The sequence below is a fragment of the Protopterus annectens genome, chromosome 3.part1, assembly GCF_019279795.1.
Source record: "Protopterus annectens isolate FY-2018-M chromosome 3.part1, PAN1.0, whole genome shotgun sequence".
NCBI lineage: Eukaryota > Metazoa > Chordata > Ceratodontiformes > Protopteridae > Protopterus > Protopterus annectens.
This window is the reverse complement of record NC_056732.1, coordinates 1,451,485,823-1,451,503,843: the sequence shown is the minus strand read 5'-3', so window position 1 is coordinate 1,451,503,843 and position 18,021 is coordinate 1,451,485,823. Positions and strand designations below refer to the sequence as shown.

At 37.6% G+C, this 18,021-nt stretch overlaps 1 protein-coding gene across 2 annotated transcripts in view; it reads right to left on the bottom strand.

Annotated features, from left to right (window-relative positions):
• The window catches only part of DBF4 (DBF4 zinc finger), an 866,998-nt gene that overhangs the window by 808,972 nt on the left and 40,005 nt on the right, over positions 1–18,021 (bottom strand). For both annotated transcript variants that reach the window (XM_044067525.1, XM_044067524.1), the window contains exon 3: positions 15,035–15,210. In XM_044067525.1, the coding sequence (XP_043923460.1) occupies positions 15,035–15,210 (176 nt within the window). The remainder of the gene's footprint in view (positions 1–15,034; positions 15,211–18,021) is intronic.

Sequence of the window (18,021 nt, the reverse complement as noted above, 5' to 3'; positions counted from 1 at the left end):
ATCAGAACCTAATTTCTGCAACAACCAGCAATCCAGTCCCTCATCAGAATGTAGTCCCACGGCAGAACAGTATTCAAAGTAACATCCCCAACAGGAGAGGGAATTTAAATGGCAGTGGAGAAACTGAGGAGGGACAAGAGGCAGAGGTGTAAGTTTTCAGACTGCAGGCTCATGAATCATCACCAGGAGCTCTGTACACAAAATGTTACTTCTGGTCAAGTTACTCGTGCACTTACTGAAAATACACAAAATATTGCTCCTATTAAATGATATTCTTACACAGGTTATTACTCCTGCTTATTATATTCTTACACAGATCATTCCTGCAATCTATGTTCACTCTCAAAATGTAGCTGCTGCACATGTTATTCCTATACATGATGTCGCTGTACATAATGTTTCTAGACGTTTGTTCTGATATTAATACCATTCAGATAAACATACAGGAAGCCTCAAGACAAATGAGTTTTGCTGTATTTAATTTATCTAGCAGAAATCTTTCTTCCCAACTACAAGTACTACAAAAAGTTTTTCATTTTATGCCATCGCAGAGTGCCTCTCTACCAGATCTGCTTTTTGATCTTCGCCTATTCGCCAGGAAAATTAACCTGAGACTATTACTTAACAATATTGATGATGCACAGGGACATAATGAGACCACTTTTAGCTCCAATATAAATACGGACTTTTTTGACTCGTCTTCTGATGAATCGAATGAGATCTAAAAGTTATAGTAATCCTGTACTCAACACCTCAGTTCAAACATTCTTAAAGGTGTGTGAAAGAGACTTGAGGGAATTATGTTATTCTGACAATACTGATAAGTGGCATAATTTCTTCATTGCAGAAAGAAAAGCATTAAATGAACTCACAAATGGTAAAACTTTAAACATAATGCATGCAGATAAAGGCACTGGTTTGGTCCTCATGGACCAAACTGACTATGTTAACAAAACTGTTTTTTTAACCTGTTGATACTAAAATAGTATTTAAAACACTTCACTGCAGTTGATAAATCCCTGAAACGACTAGAAATGATCTCCTTAGATGAATCTCTTTTCATGTCTGTATATCAGCCTTGTCTTGGTAAATTATTTGGTATCCCCAAGATTCATAAAAAACAATTAGATCCACCATTTTGACATATAATTTCAAACAATAAAACTTAAGACAGAAAAAAATTTGCACACTATCTTGACATGGTTTTAAACCCACTGGTACAATCCACACCTTTCGAAAAGATTCTTGGGCATTTTTAAACAAATTGCACCACATTAAACCAAAACTTGCAGATTGCAATCTTATTACACTCGCTTGCAGATTGCAATCTTATTACACTCGATATCGAAGCTCTGTATACAAACATACCACACAATAAGGGCATGGAACTATTTCAACAATTTCTAGAAAACACTAATTTTTCTGTAAATAAGGTTCATTCACTTTGTACACTTGTTAACCTAGATCTAACTTTTTTTCTTTAATGACAAAATATACAAACAAATCAAAGGTGGAGCCATGGGGTCCAAGGTGTCCCTAGCTTTTGTTAATCTGGTACTCCGTTCCTGGGAGAATGTTAATTTGCCTCAGTTACCTGACTATGATAATGTTTTGATTTATAGGCATTACATTGACATCTTTTCTGCTTGGAAAGGAGACATCTCCAGTCTAAATTCTTTTATTTCTCACATGCAAGATAGTTGAGTTTTTTTAAAACTAGTTATCTCTGGTTGTGGAAAGTCAGTCTCCTTCCTCGATACTAAGATTGATATTCTACAGTATGGGTTAATTTCTTCTACGGTTTTTAGGAGAGACGTATAAGAATAATTTCTTAGATTTTACTAGTATGCATCCATTCTTCATGAAGAATCTCGTAAAGGGTCACTTCATACACATATCTAGATTAACAAGCACTGATGAAGAATTTGCTAGACAAGCAACTTTGCTTAAACACATGTTTTATTCAAGAAACTACCCTTACAATCCAGTAATATTTCTGAGGTGTCATCCAACAGATACATCAGACATCACCCTATCCTAAATTTTGGGTTCCAACCACATACTAATGCTAACATCACTTCAGATATGAACAGAACACTCAGTTTCCCTTTACCCATAACACAAGATATGACTAATATCAGACAAGTTGTTGTTAGTCTTCCGGCTTTTTCCCAGTTAGGGGTCGCCACAGCGGAACTCCAGTCCGCTAATGATTGGCAGTAACAATAACTGGGACATAGCATCAGATACACATTTAAATTCTAGAATTTTAGGTACCACACCTTCCTTCTCTTTTAAAAGGTCTAAGAACATCTGGAGACATCTTGAAAACAGAGATACGACTTTAGTTTATTCACCTTCTGTCTCTGATGATGCTCCTATAGGAATGAACACTTGTAATGGCCGTGTGGTATGTCCATTTATTTACATCCATTCTTGTTGCAATTTTACACATTGTTGAAAACTTTGAAACCACAAACACGGACTCCCATTCAAAATTTCTAGTATATGCCAGCATTTGCACTACCTTTAGCAGTTTTTATGTAGGTAAAACTACCAAGAAACTATCGGATAGGGTCAAGGAGCACCTTGGTGTAATTAAGAGCCAAAAATCATAATGCTCTTGCTAAACACAGTGCTGTGCGTTAGTTCCAATTTCCAGTACTTCAAGTTAATTCCTTTTTTGGTAACCCAGATTTATTTTGGAAGTCAGAGAATTAAAATGGTATGAGTAACTCCTGTTTTACTGCGTCATATATTTTTATACAATGCCACTTTTAGTTCATGTACAGTTTTCATTTAACATGTGCACAGTTTTTAACAGCTCATACATAGGCGATTTTATTCTGTCATTGTACATTTTATTGGTATATTTTAAACTAATATGTTACTATTGGTTGTCTCACTATCTCATTGGTTTAAGTTCATTGGTTACTGTACAGTTATATGATGTTTCTACACTACTGTTAAGTGTCTTCCGTTTTATTCCTTGTTATTCTGATGAAGTTCTAATATCCATAAAGAACGAAAGCTCAAGCATCCGTTCTGGGTCGGTTTCTCCATTATTTAGTTTTTCTTATTTTCAAGTCTTATACAGTCAGCGCTTCACAGGTTTGCCGTTTTAGAATGAAATTCTTGTGTGTGTGCGCGTGTGTATATATATATGTATATATGTGTATATATGTGTATATATATATATATATATATATATATATATATATATATATATATATATATATATGTATATGTATATAAAACCAAACATCTATACACACACACACACGTGTGTATAATTATATATACACACATATACATATATATATATATATATATATATATATATGTGTGTGTGTGTGCGCACGTGTGTCCATCTCTCTCGCTATATATATATATATATATATATATATATATATATATATATATATATATATATATAGATAGATATACACACACACACGTGTGTGTGTGTGTGTGTATATACATACACATATACACACACAAACAATTATATGCACTATATATCTCAATAAATAAATGCGCGCGTGCACACACACACACACACACACACGTTTAACACATACACATTATGTAAACACACACAATATAGATTTGGGGGGAGGGGTAAAGGGTGGAAGTTTTAGGTGGAAAATACCAAAAATGGTATATAGCGATGTACTAAACAGAACAGAAAGGAAACCAACTATTATGGTAAATTAAGAGTACACTAGCACTGAAAAAAACTTTAAAAACATTACACTTCTCCCTTTTTTTCTGACCTTCTTTAAATTAGAAGTTATGCACTTACCTTAACTTGATATAGGTGTTGCCATTTCTCCTTCACTAATGTTCACTGATCCAATCCTCGGACCTGACTCAGCCACATTTTCCAGAATTCAGATCCTAGTCTCATGCTCCTCTCTCTTCCCATAATGCACCATACCACCTCTAACTCCTCAGATCAAGTTTGCTGCTTATGTCTACTGATTTAGAGAGACAGGACAGATAACAATTAAGACTGAAAACCTATGAACTCAAAGTTCCCTTAATATCCAATATACTTCTAGAAAAAAAATATAAGGCCTGGGGATGGCTTGGAGAGAATGTGAGGAATGACAAAGGATAACACAAATACAAAGTTATGTTAAGTACAGAACTCTTAAATAGGATATTGTCCTTTTCATTCTTCCTCACTGATGGGTAGAGTGCCCAACTACACAGGTCTTGGCAGGCCCTCAAGGAAGGATATGCCAGATCACTGTCAAACCAAAGGAAGGTCCGTTTCTAGAGACAATGCCCAGTTTGTAATGCGTCACGAGTATGAGCATGTAAACAAATTACTGTATGAGAGATACCCCACAAACTGTGGTAGGAAGATTAATAAGGTAGTCATGGATTTGACAGAATGACTCTAGGGAATTCCAAACCACTCTGTAAATGAATCAGCAAGATACAGTCGGTGGTTTAATTGACCAGATTATATATTGGACTGCTTATCCCTGTTCTACTCAGCAATCCCTGTCCTCCGGGTGGTGTGCGGTCCATAACTGTTGAGCCTTAAACCTGTGCTACAGACTCTCCCCTCACTCCAACATAGCAAGGTACAAGGAATCCACTCAAGAATAAAAAGGCATACCTAACAGGACTCCTACGTGAATCTAAGCCTCTGTTTGCTTAACCTCACAGTGTAGGAGATAAGCTACGGCTTTTATAGGTATTATACTAAATTTGTGAGTGCTTAAAAGTAGAACTATTGTAAGGGCCAGCACACCCACGGACCTACCCTAAGCCATTTCCTTTTTACCTACTCTAACCACTACACTTAAATGTAACTCCCTTCTTCATCCATTAGAGGGCAGCAGAACTCAAAGCAACCAAAGTTGCCTCTTACTGCTAAAACAAACTCTTGTAACTTATGGTGTAGCCTTCTACTGTTAACCCTGCTAGTACCCCTACATTAAGACATTCTCCCCCTCAATGTACCCCTACATTAAGACATTCTCCACCTCAATGAACTAACCTGATTATTTAATATCCAAATTTCTGAACCCCTGTGAAGACAGGGATAGAGGTTCCATAATAGTGTTTGTATTGCTCCACTAGACAGCCTACTCGGACTGTCCCCTATTACTACTGTCCTTAAACTCCTTAAACTTTCTAAATAAGCTATTTTTCATGATTTATAACTATCTCCTATTACCCCTCTCTGTCTTATTTCTACTCTATATGCTTACTACTTCTTTACCTTTTAGTAAGTAATTAATAGAACTTTACTCTTACCTTAACTAAGCCTGTGGAACACAGTCTTTCCTTATTACGTCTCCCAGACTCATGTTGTAACCCACTCCGTTCGCCCTGCAGGCTCACTCCGCTCCCCTACCCCCAATTTCCACCCACCCCCAGTGCTCCTTACTTTTATACCTCCCTTACCACACCCACTCCCCCATCCCACCTATCAAACTACAATCAATTTATTCCCAATTATACTCCCATCCTAATTACGTATTACTTCTATAAGCCACTCTGAGTGAAACCAACCACACCTCCTCTTCCATAACTACTAGCTCTATTTGTCTCTTTCTCTTTCCTCTAACCATACACATACCTCCCAATCTGCTGCATCCCTACTCAACTCCCAGAATCTTCTTATACATAATCTCCTAAGATGACTTCAATGCTAAAAACTAACATTACTAAATCTACTCTTAACCATAATTTCAACTGCCCTGTCCTCCACCTACATCATCACTTCCTTTTAACAGCCATACTACTACCACTTTAACTACTCTCCCAAACAAACAACTATTCTATACTCCATATTAGTCAAATCAATATCACCTCAACCCCCAGCTATTTACTACCTAAATACCATAGACTTTTCCACATTAAATATAATACACCCACAGTAAGGAAAGTGAAATACCTACTCATCTTTATTAATAACCCTACATTAAGACTCATTAAACCCTCCTTAAAAGATGGTGATATCCACCCTAACCCTGGCCCTACCAATCAACCTTCCCTTATAACACAGTCCAAGCACCTTAACTCTTTCCTAATAGGACATCCTAACATCCGTAGCATTAATAACAAAATAACCCATCTCCATGCCCTTCTCGATACCCATTGCTTTGACATCCTCTGCCTCACAGAAACATGGCTAAAACCTGAGACCAAAGACAATGAAACCCTTCCCCTAGGGTATAATATGCGGAGACTTGACCGTTTAAAAAATAAAGGTGGGGGAGTAGCAGTCTTGTTCAAAGAGGGACTTCAAATCTCCACTACTCCATTCCACCCTCCACAAGATAGTAAGGCAGAAATACTTATCTCCAAACTTCAAATCAACCAAAATCATCCCTATATATCATCTGCATCTACCTGCCACCAGGTAATAACATCTCTACTATAGAAAATATTCTAAGCTGGGTGTCCTTAAACTTACCCCCAAGAAACTATTATACTTGGAGATTTTAACACTGACTGGAAAAATGTCAATGCTGTTAATCATCCTTCCTCCCATATCAACCTTCATGGCATTACTCGATCACCTCTACAACCAGAATTAATAAACCAAATAACAAAGAGAGCACCCTAGACTGGATACTAATAAATAAGAAAGCACAAACATACAATGTAGGAACTCTACCTGATGACATTAGTGATCATACTTTGACCTACATCCTCAGACAAAAAAAAAAAAATCTCTCAATTCCCTTCACATATAGAATCGTACGTACCAATAAACACTTTAACCCAGTAGCATTCCAAAATTAACTAAGTGCCTGTGACTGGAACCCACTAAAAAAACTCTACCTCTTGAAGAGGACGTCAATTATCTAAACTCTACTTTCCTATCCATCCTTGACAAGCATGCACCCAAAAGGTCCATTAGAATGAAAGCCAAACCAGCCCCCTGGCTTTCCAAAGAAACCAGACAAAAAATTATACTTGGAAATAAATCCTGGGCTAAGTGGAGAACTAACAAAAACATTACCAATGAACAGATTTTTAAGCAACTAAGAAATAGTACAAAAAAGTACTCATGGATAAAAAGAACTACTACTGTAAACTACAAGAAAATCACCAAAACAACCCCCAGAAATTCTGGTCTATCATCAAACTCCTTTCTCCAGGACACTTTCGTACACCAACCCCACATACCCCCCCCCCCCATCAAACTGCTAATGCCTTCAATCCCTTTTTCACCCCTCCCCATCAAACTGCTAATGCCTTCAATCCCTTTTTCACAGAAACCATACAAGCACTCGCTAGTCACTCATCCAATCTTCCACATGCAGCCAGTCTCCACCACTCTCATCTACAAATTCATCCAAAAACTTAAACCTTGCACTCCTTCTGCTGACCAGCTACCCTCAGAATACCTCCAAAAAGCGGCCAAAGCAATTTCCTATCCCATATCCATCCTCATAAACAGAAGCATTAAGGAGGGAAACATTCCAGACATTTGGAAAATCTCCCATATTATTCCCCTACACAAAGGTGGTAACTCCAACGACTTCTCAAACTACAGGCAAATAGCCCTATTATCACCCTTAGCAAAAATAATGGAAAAATGCATTCAACATCAACTTTTAAACCATTTAACTCAAAATAACTCAATAGCTAAGTGCCAGCATGGTTTTAGGCCATCTCATAGTACCACTACTGCCCTGTTATCCTTTACAGATGTTATAAATAGAAATCGTAATAACCACCTCTCATCTGCACTCTTTATTGACCTTGACCTCTCAAAAGCTTTTGATATGGTAAATCATACCCTTATTATCAACATTCTTGAATCCTTTTCCCTGGACTCTCTGGCTATTAAGTGGTTCAGATCCTACCTAACCAATAGACAACAAGCAGTCCTCTGGGAAAATAATATATCATCCCTTCTACCAGTCACTCTGGGAGTCCCTCAGGGCTCTCTTCTAGGCCCACTTCTTTTTTCTCTTTTTATCAACGACCTCCATTTGGCAATCCCTCAAGCCACCTGCATACAAATATGCTGATGATTCAACTTTAATATGCTCAGCAAGCTCCCCTACTGAACTACATTAACTGACTCAATGTATTCAACATAGTTGAAACTTGGTTTACAAAGCGTTGCCTCCTTCTCAATGCAAAAAAACAAAAACAAACTCCTTCTCTTTACACCCACCAGAAAGTCCATCCCTATTGATTTCTGTTATTTCCAATAATTCCACAACTATACACCCAGACTCTACCACCAAGTTGTTAGGAATCACTATTGATAATAACCGGACGTTCGATATCCACATAAATAATACCATTAAAGCTGTCAACAGAAAGTTAGGCTCCTTATACAGAATCAAAACTAACTCCTATAGCCAAAACCAAGATTGCAAACTCCCATTTAATTTCAACTCTTCTTTATGACTCTCCCAGATATACAAACCTCAAAAAGAACAAACTGGCCCATGCCTACAACAGTATCGCTAGATTTGCCACTGGTAATCCCTTTAGAACTCACCACTGTCTAATCTACTACAGCTAGGCTGGCTCGAACTTCAAAACCATCTGAAAATCTCCCAACTAACCATTGCCCATAAGATATTTTACCAGCCCAACAGCACTCCAATACTATCCAATCTCATAATCCCCTATAAAAACTTAAACTCCCTATGCTCTTCTAGTAAACTTCTAGCTAGCATTACCAAGACAAACAACATAGCTGGTGACTACCTGTTTTCTAACACAGTGGGAAAAGACTGGAACCTATTTCCCAATGACTTATCACTTTCCTCCTTGTCTCTCTTTTAAACAAAAACTCAAAATTCACCTTAAGACACACTGGTTATGCCCCTGCAGTAACCCAGACTAACCCTCTAGTTCTGCTAATATTATCTCCACCTCCTACAAAATTTCCTATACTTCATTCCATACTTCTTGCTGCAGAGCTGGAACTGGTGAACACACTCGAACATACTAATGTATTTCTTCCTTCGACTATCACAAAACATATCGGTTCATAATTCTATAATCACCTTCTATGACTGGTATTAGTGTAAATATTTTAACATATACCTGTATAATCCCTTCATTTAATGCAATACCAACTTTTATCTCTATTTTTTATTATGCTTCCTGCATTTTTGTTGTACTGTTATCATTTACTATGTAACAACTATGACTCACATCTTGGTATTGTTTTGTATTGTAATGTAATTTCCAATTTAAAATCAAATTGTTTACTACTGGAGCTTTTCTCCCCGGGCCTCTACTGAAAATGGAAATATATCCAGTTAGACTAGCTCGGTAAACAAATGTAAAATAAAATAAATAAACTACACTAACTACATGTAAAGCCATATAAACAAATACCAGTCTAAGTTGTGGAGACTATAGAGCTTGTACTTCTCCCTGCTGGGTGTTATGTCTAACAGGTTAACAATCATAGGAGATCTAGCATAAGAGATCTAGCATAAGAGAAGACCAGAACAGACAAAAATATTTCCAACCGCTAACAGCCACTGATGGAGGAAGAAGCAACAGGAAACAACAGACCAAAGAATAGACAGATTTAGACTAAAATTTAAAAAATAAATTTCTTACAGCTAAAGACTCTGAATCATAAATGCGAGTAGGATGGTGGCAAATCAGATCTGGGGAGTTAGAGGTGGTGTGGTGCATTATGGGAACAGGAAAGAGCGTGAGACTAGGATTTGAAGTCTGGAAGATGGAGATGAGTCTGATCAGATACATAATCCATCAGTGAGGAAGAATGAAAAGGACATCATAATATCAGAAGTTTAATATAGTAATTGAGAGAAAAATTATCTATAGAAATAAATCACAATACCCCAAAAATGCTAGTAGCTTGAGAGAAGAAGCAATGACCAAGTCTGTAGGCAGCAGGAGATCTGGGGTATCTATAGAAATAAATCACGATACCCCCAAAATGCTAGTAGCTTGAGAGAAGAAGCAATGACCAAGTCTGTACTCTAAGGCAGCATGAGATCTGGGGTATGTTGGAGACTAGGGCATTATGAGACAGGGAGGAACTCGAGAGCCTTCAGAGAATTATGAGCTAGTAAAAATGGCAGAGTTGGAACAGTGAATAGATCTGAACCCAAGAGTTGAGAAACTAAAAAATTTGATATCAGATCAAGGAGTTGCAGGGGGCACCCAAGAGTAGGAAATGGATGCTGTAAGGGTGTGAAGTTTCAGCACACCATGAAACAACTATGGAGGAAAAAAATGTAGTCTGGATTGGGGTATGTGAAAGAAGACTTCTAATTCCAGAGTATTGCTTTAAGACAGCAATATCTGAAATAGCCAACTACTTAGCATAAGCAGAGTAAGATGCCTGTAAGACGGACACCTCTTGTACAGATACCCTCCCCCAACCACTTCTGATGGACGTTGGGGAGGATGCTCCTGCAGATAATGCAAGGTAAACAGATTCAGAGTACCAATGCCAGCAAGATAACAGTGGGAAAAGATGTCTGGAAAGTGGATAGAATAATAATCAACACAGGAATCCACAGGCCATGAGTCAAGACAGGAAAAAGAAACAAGACTACGAGTTAACTATTGATTCTTTAGTAGTGAATCTATCAAGTTATTCATCGAGTAAAGAAGAAGAAGAAGTGAATGTTTTGGAGAAAGGCCAGAGTTTCATACCATCTCTGAAATCAGATCTTAGTGAGTTCGTATTAGACTTGAAGTACTTTACACGTAATGTTTCCTTGAATATATTTGGGAATATGAAACAAGAAAATAGAACACTTAAGAAACCCAGTGTACTTGTTCCAATGAATCATCCAGCAGTTGATTTATTCACTCGAATGTGTAATGAAGTAGAAGATAAATTAAGAAGAGGGAAGGATACTAAACCACTTCCACAACATATCCCCACAGGAAAGAGAAGCCTTATTCGATTTACAACATAATGAAGACATAGTGATTAAACCAGCTGATAAGGGAGGAAGTACTGTAATCCTTTCCTCTGACTGGTATAGAACCAGAATGCAATCAATGTTAGAAGATCCAATAACTTATTTACAAGTTAATTCTCGTAAACTTGATATGCATATGAAAAAGATTCAAGATCAATTATATTGTATGCTGTTGGAAGTCAGCATAAATATCGAACAGCATGAATTTTTTAAAGTAGTTCATCCTACTATTCCATCTATAAGTGGATTACCGAAAATACATAAGAGCATAATTAATCCACCACTTCGTCCAGTTGTAGCTGGACAAGGATGGATAACAGACTATGTCTCGGTTTATTGAGAAAGTTGAAAGTTATTTTAGCTAGCATTCCTAGTGTATTGCGAGATACTGATGATTTTCTGTGGAAATTAAAAGCAGCCATGGGAACAATAGTTGACAAAAATAATTTATTGCGGACAACAATGGATGTAACGAGCCTGTTTACTTCCATTCCAAATGAGTATGGAATGGAAACGGTTAGAAAAGTTATTGGAGAAAAGAATAACCATAAGAATGCCAACCTTATTTTTTCTCTACTTGAAATGGTACTTGAAACCAATTTACTTATGGCCAAACTATTTATTGGCAGCGCTGGGGAGTAGCCATGGGCACCCCTTGCGCTAACAGTTATGCCAACATAGTATTATCGGACTGGGAGAAAGCAGCATGTTCTCAGCACTATGAATCCATGGTTTCTTTGTGTTAAATTCTATGGTCGCTTTGTAGGCTACTTTTTTCTGCTGTGGGAGGAGATGAAATTCAATTCACACAATTCCAACAGTACTTAAAATGGAACTACATCTTTTTTAAAACTACATCTTTTTTAAAACTAACAAGTGAACATTCACGTCATCAAATCAGTTTTCTTGATGTTTACATTACTCTTAATGAAGGAGAAGTGGAGACTTCTCTTTTTAGAAAATCTACTTGGAGAAACCATCATCTCCACAGAAACAGTATGCATCCTAGGCATGTTACCAGTAATATAATGAAGAATGAACTAACAAGAATTACCAAAACATGTACGCAAGCAGAAGTTGTCCAACAAGAAATGATAGACTTGAAGGAACGCTTGCAATTATGTGGTTACTCTCAGCAAGAAACTGATGCCACCTTGATAAACTTTCGAAGAAAAGAAACTGATGGTACTCTAAGGAATTTACCAATGAACCATGATCAAGAGTCGAATGTATTACATGATTCACAGTCCTCGAGATTAACTTATAGTACTGATAGCCAACAAGTTAAAGACATCATTTCTAAATTTTGGCCAATTCTTACACAAGATCCAAACCTTTGTGCCATAGTAGGAAATGCACCTAGATTTGGTTATAAGAATAAAAAGAATATCAAGAGACTTTTATGTACTAAGGATGGTTTTATGAGATCGGAACCAACTGGACGTGAAGGAACTTTTCAATGCAGTAATTGCACGGCTTCTGGATCCATAGATAGCAGTAATGTTTTCAAGCACCCAAATACAAGTCGTGAATACACTTTCAAATGTAATGCAATTTGTACTTCTCAAAATATAGTTTACTTGGCAACTTGCAGAAATTGTACTTGGTTGGTTTTTCCAACATAAACCTAAGTATTCAAAAAGAGGATTTTAAGGCATTTAAATGACATACGTAAGGGAGACATACATAATGCGCTGGCAGTTCATGTCATTAAATTTCCAAATCATAGCTTTATTTTTAAGGCTATTGACAGAATTTGATGGGATTAGGCGAGGTGATATTACTAATAAAACTGAAGTGAAACCAGATGGATTATTAACCTACGGGCAGATTGCCCTCCAGGCTTGAACGCTGTTATCCCTTTAAAACCAATTTTAAAAACAAGACCACCTACTATTACTTAAAAGAGAAGGTGTGTCTCACAATGAATAAAGTTATAGGCTGATACTGTTTTTGAATAAGAGAAGGCATCATTTGCTATCCTGAAGCTCATTGGTTAAGATTACTGATAAAATAAGAAATGGAGTCGCTATCCTATATGATCTGAAGAAGGTTTTACCGAAGGCGCTTATAGAGTTATTTTGGGACTTTTAAGAGTTTCTGTATATGCCAACAGCATTTGTTCAGTGAATTTTCATCTCTATTTGAGTACTATTTTGAAAATTTCAAGGTACTTATTTGAGTGCTACGCGTTTTTGTTCACGCATTTGTAATAGCATTTGCTATCAAGGAGCATTTCAGCTGTGTTTGGGAGAGCATTTTCTAGCTTAGAACCTTGCAGCTTCGTGTACCTAAATGTTGCTTCATGAAAAGCATCTACCATTGAGTAGCACTTAAAGTTTTATCAAAGCTCCGTTTTGGGATTTTGAGCAAGTGCCAATGCTGCTTTGCTGAACTGCCTTTTAAGTTGTGAAATTGTCAAAAAGTGTGTGTGGAAAATAAAACAGGACCGAAGGGTCAGTGCTTCATTTTATCTTTGCTGAAAGTTTTTTCATATTAACAGGACCGAATGGTCTGTGTGTTACTTTGAATAAACACAAAGTATTGGAAATGGACTACAGCTGTGGAGTTGCAGCTTGATTTTTAAAATAATTTCTCTTTTTCTAGCCGCTACGTTAATAGTGAGACGTACATTGTTTCTAATTAGGAAAGTGGATATTGGTTCCATTAACACTACGGGGTGGCAGATAATGGCGTGTACTGGTGAAGATACCCTATTGAGGACCTCTGCCAGGAGAAGCTTTACTTGATGGTAGCCACCAGGAAAGTGATCAGTCTTTGACGTCATAAGCATCTGCCTCAAAAGCAGCACAGGAAGAAAAGGCAATCTTTAGCTAAAGTAAATGTTTTACAAGCAGGAGTACTGGGCTCAACAACTGTAACTTCAGCTTGATCAAAGGTTTGTACTCCCATGATTTCTTTCTGAAGTCATGGAGGAGCACAAGTGACAACTGCATCTCCAAATCTTCTGACCCAACTTAACATTTGCCCTTCAATCTAGAGGCATGAAAGAGCTTATAGTATACAAGATAAAACACTTTCCAGTTATGACAGGATCTGTATTGCCCTCCCATATTCCCCCCAGTCCAACACTAGTTTAAGTAGACCAACTCCAAGATCACGCACTGAAGCAAAAGATAATTTCGATGTGGACTCTCTCACACAAAACACACATGATACACAGTGATAAAAACCTCTAGCAGTTTAACTGGATCACATGGAACAATTCACTTCCACTGCGGAGGCACATTGTTACCAACCTACCTACATACATCCATGAATTAAACAGATGCAATGCAAAATGCAGACCGACTATGTGCATCTCAACCACCCAAAATACACTAGTGATGACACTTCCACTCAACTCCCATGCACATGAGGAAGCATGAATGTCTGACCACTGGTGCAATGTGCGTACCGCACTAACACTTGGCAGCTAAAGTCACAAATGCAGCCAAAACCTTAAAACCCACCAAAACAGAAGTCACAATGGAAAGAAGTAAATAGCAAAATTCAAATTTTACAATCAGAGTAGAACATGGAAACAAGAAAAACCTCAATAAAAGGGCAGTAAGCAGGGTCTCCTTAACTTTATGGAAAAATGAAGAGCAGCATGGGGTCATTCAGGGCACTTTTACTCTGATAAAAGAATAGTGAAGCAGGACAAAGTACTGCATTATATGATAAATGAAAGTGGGGAGGGGCATAGCAGGCTAGGAATACCTTATGTGCTACACCTTGCATCTGTAACTCATTACGGCAGCTAGCGTAGTAATTACCTACAAGTGCCAAATGTTCCTGCAGCCAGAGTTCTATGGTATTGTGCTTGCCTATTCTACAATTAATTCTAAGAAAAAGACTCTGCATGCACCTAAGACAGCAACCACCTCTCTAAATAATGAGTGTTAAATTTGGTTCAAGTGTAAGCTATGGAGTAAACAAAAATATTAAGATGCCCAGCACGTATAGCTACAGGAACAGTAGCTACTGGTAAATAGTTTCAAAACCAACATCTGAGGAGGAGACAGAACAGTTATTAAAAATAAAAATCATTAGCTCATTATACAAAGGGATTAATAAATATCAAGTTAAGAAAATTTAAAGAAACATACCCCTCCTAACGTCTGAATATCCTTCTCAAGGTTTTCAGAGCCTTTACCAACAGGCAAATCAAGGTAAAACACTTTCCCAGCAAGTGGTCTGAAATTGTTCTTGGATATCTTCAGTGCTGCATTTGGAACATTTTTCAAAGAAGTTTTGTTGTTCACCACTTTCACTTGCATATCACCTATTTAAAAAGTGAAGGCATAAGTCTTTGTTTTTCAAAACCAGATTTGAGTAATCACACACAAAAAGACTTCTATGGATATTCTTTAAACGGATAACATTTATATTACATAACTGACACAGAAGCAAGAATATTACACCAGTAAATAGTGAATTTTCCAAAAGCCACACAGTGCAATGCATGCAATACCAAAGCATACCTGTCAGTACTTTGAAAATGTTAAGGACCTTTGAAAAGTTAAGTGCTCAACATTCAGGTAGTTAAACAATTACAGGCCACATTTATCAAAGTCAGTCTTCTGAACACTTTCTGCTAGATCATGTTACGGACAGCAGTGGGTTTTCCAGGTGTCTCAAAGTACATTTGCAAAAGTGTCTGGAAATGGTTTCGGAATGTGGAAAAGCCCAACTGCATGCATGTTGGCAGTTAATGTTGAGGATTAAAACAAACACATTATTTTTCATCTGCTTTCTGTGGTCCAGGACTTGACTCTTTCAGCTTCCAGTTGCCCAACTGTGTAACTGAGTAAGTCACATAAACCAGTGCATCCAGAGTCTGAAAATGTTCATGTAGAACACTGCTCCAACCAGTTAAAATACAGATCAAATAAAATTAAAATGCTATGCATTTGTTAAGCACACTGCAGCCACATATAATTAAAACAAACGTTTTGACACGTGCTCAGTCAGCAACTGATAAAGCAAATCACCAGAGATTTGGCTTAAAAACGAGCAGATGGATGTGCTCTCTCCTTTCCCCTTTGTCTGCTTATGTGATGTACTGTGTTGGAAGGAGAAATTATCGTGTCTTACCCTGAAATTAGGTGATGTATTTCTTCTGTTGTCATTTATTCTGTGCACACCTCAGCCGTTTGAGGGAGACAGGATACCCCAGCACAGTCTCAGCAGTTTCAATGGCTTACGGTACAGCAGCACAAAATGATCCAGAGGGTATAGCCCAAACTGGACAATGTACTTCTTTACAGCTGTATTCTTAAACTTGGACCAGTGCCTTTGCCTCCAAGTCTTGTAAATAAAAAAGCAGTTCATCTGAGTTGTGGTTCAAAAAGGAGCTGGTGGATGCACACTCTCCTTTTCTTCTACTTCACATCACCGACCAGAAATAAATATCTTTTTTCTTAAAACTGTTTGCGAACTTTCGAGAACCTCCTCAACAATGTCTCAGTTTGGTTTGATTACACTTTTCAAGTCTTAGACTTCCTGAAACTGAAGTGAGAGACAATTCAAACATGTACTTGCACATGTTAAGCATAACAAAGGCCAGAAACAATGCGACAAGATGTGAAACAAAAACCTCTGTAAGCAATACAGAGGCAAACAAATACCAGTAAAAGTAGCGAGCAAACAAAAAATACATACAATCATGCAAGCTGCACTTACCATAACAGTTGTTGCTGTTGTCGTCTTTTGGCTTTTTCCTGGTTAGGGGTCGCCACAGCGGAACTCCAGTCTGCTAATGATTGGCAGTAGATTTTCATGAATGCTTTGGTGCCAGCTCGACGTTCAACCTTCAACGAAGGCACTTACCATAACAGTAGACGTTCAAATTCCCGACTGTTGTAGTGGCCTTTGGCTGTTTGGGTTGTTCAGGTCACAACTAGCCAATATTCAAAAAGCTCTGGTTCCCTCCAACATCTACACTCTGGCTGATGACTGTTAAAGTCCCTGGAAGGAAATCAGAGTATAGACAACTTCAGGACTTTCTTGCCCAAACAAAAAGAAAGCTTACTTGTCCCGAAACCCCCTAAAGATTTTACCAAACAACTACATACAGAAGGGGGTGCAGGGAGGGTACAGCTACTAAAGCAGCGAGGACTTTGAACATCTACTGTTATAAGTGCAATTTACAACTGTACTAAGTTCTAGCATTCTCACTGCTGCAGTAGTCGTTGGCTATTTGGGTTAAGAAAACTTGTCCAGTCTGGAAAGAGGTAAGATAATGGTCCTGGAGCCCCTGGAGAATGGCTGCATCAAAGCCACTTCTGGACCTGGAGAAGGAATCCAGTTTATAATGCTTTGTACCTGTGCCTACAGAGGACCACATAGTTCTCTAGAATGTTTCTAGAATCCACCAATATGCCATCAAAGAAAACAAGGGTCTTTTAGAATGTACCTTAAATTGCACCATGAATTGCTTTACCATGGTGTGAACAATATGAGCAGTTAATCTAAGAACAACCAACAGGAACGGCTATCCTTTTCCAGTCACATATTAAGAAGACTGTAGCTGTCCAGCTTTTCTAAAGGACTTTGGTGCTAACAAGATAATACCAGAGATGAAAAAGCATGACCAGAGTATATGAAATTCACTCTCCTAATCCATTCCTGAAAAAAATAAATGGAGGTTGATGGTTAGAGCCACTCTGAAAATAGTAAAAGTATAAACTGAAGGGGAATGTGTCAGACAGCCCTATATAAACATGGAAAATTCACCACTATGAACAGTTGCAACTCTGATTAGCTCTTGACATTTTGAGAGACTAAAGTTATTCTTATTCATATTCCATATTATCCTAATCCATATTCTTATTCATTCTGCCTTACACGGACTCATTCAACTACCTCTATTACTTCATCCCACCCAAAACAATCCCTCCCCTCCCAAAAACTAATTTCTCTCCAATATCTATTGTACTATACTCTCCAATCTTGTATACTATTACCCTCTCCAAGCAGAATATTTTCCAAACCTAATGGCTATACATTTTGAAATGTTAAACCTACAACTGAGTTTGTAACAAAAATATTCACTTTATGTAAATGCTGAAATTTCTGTATTGCATTCTTTTCA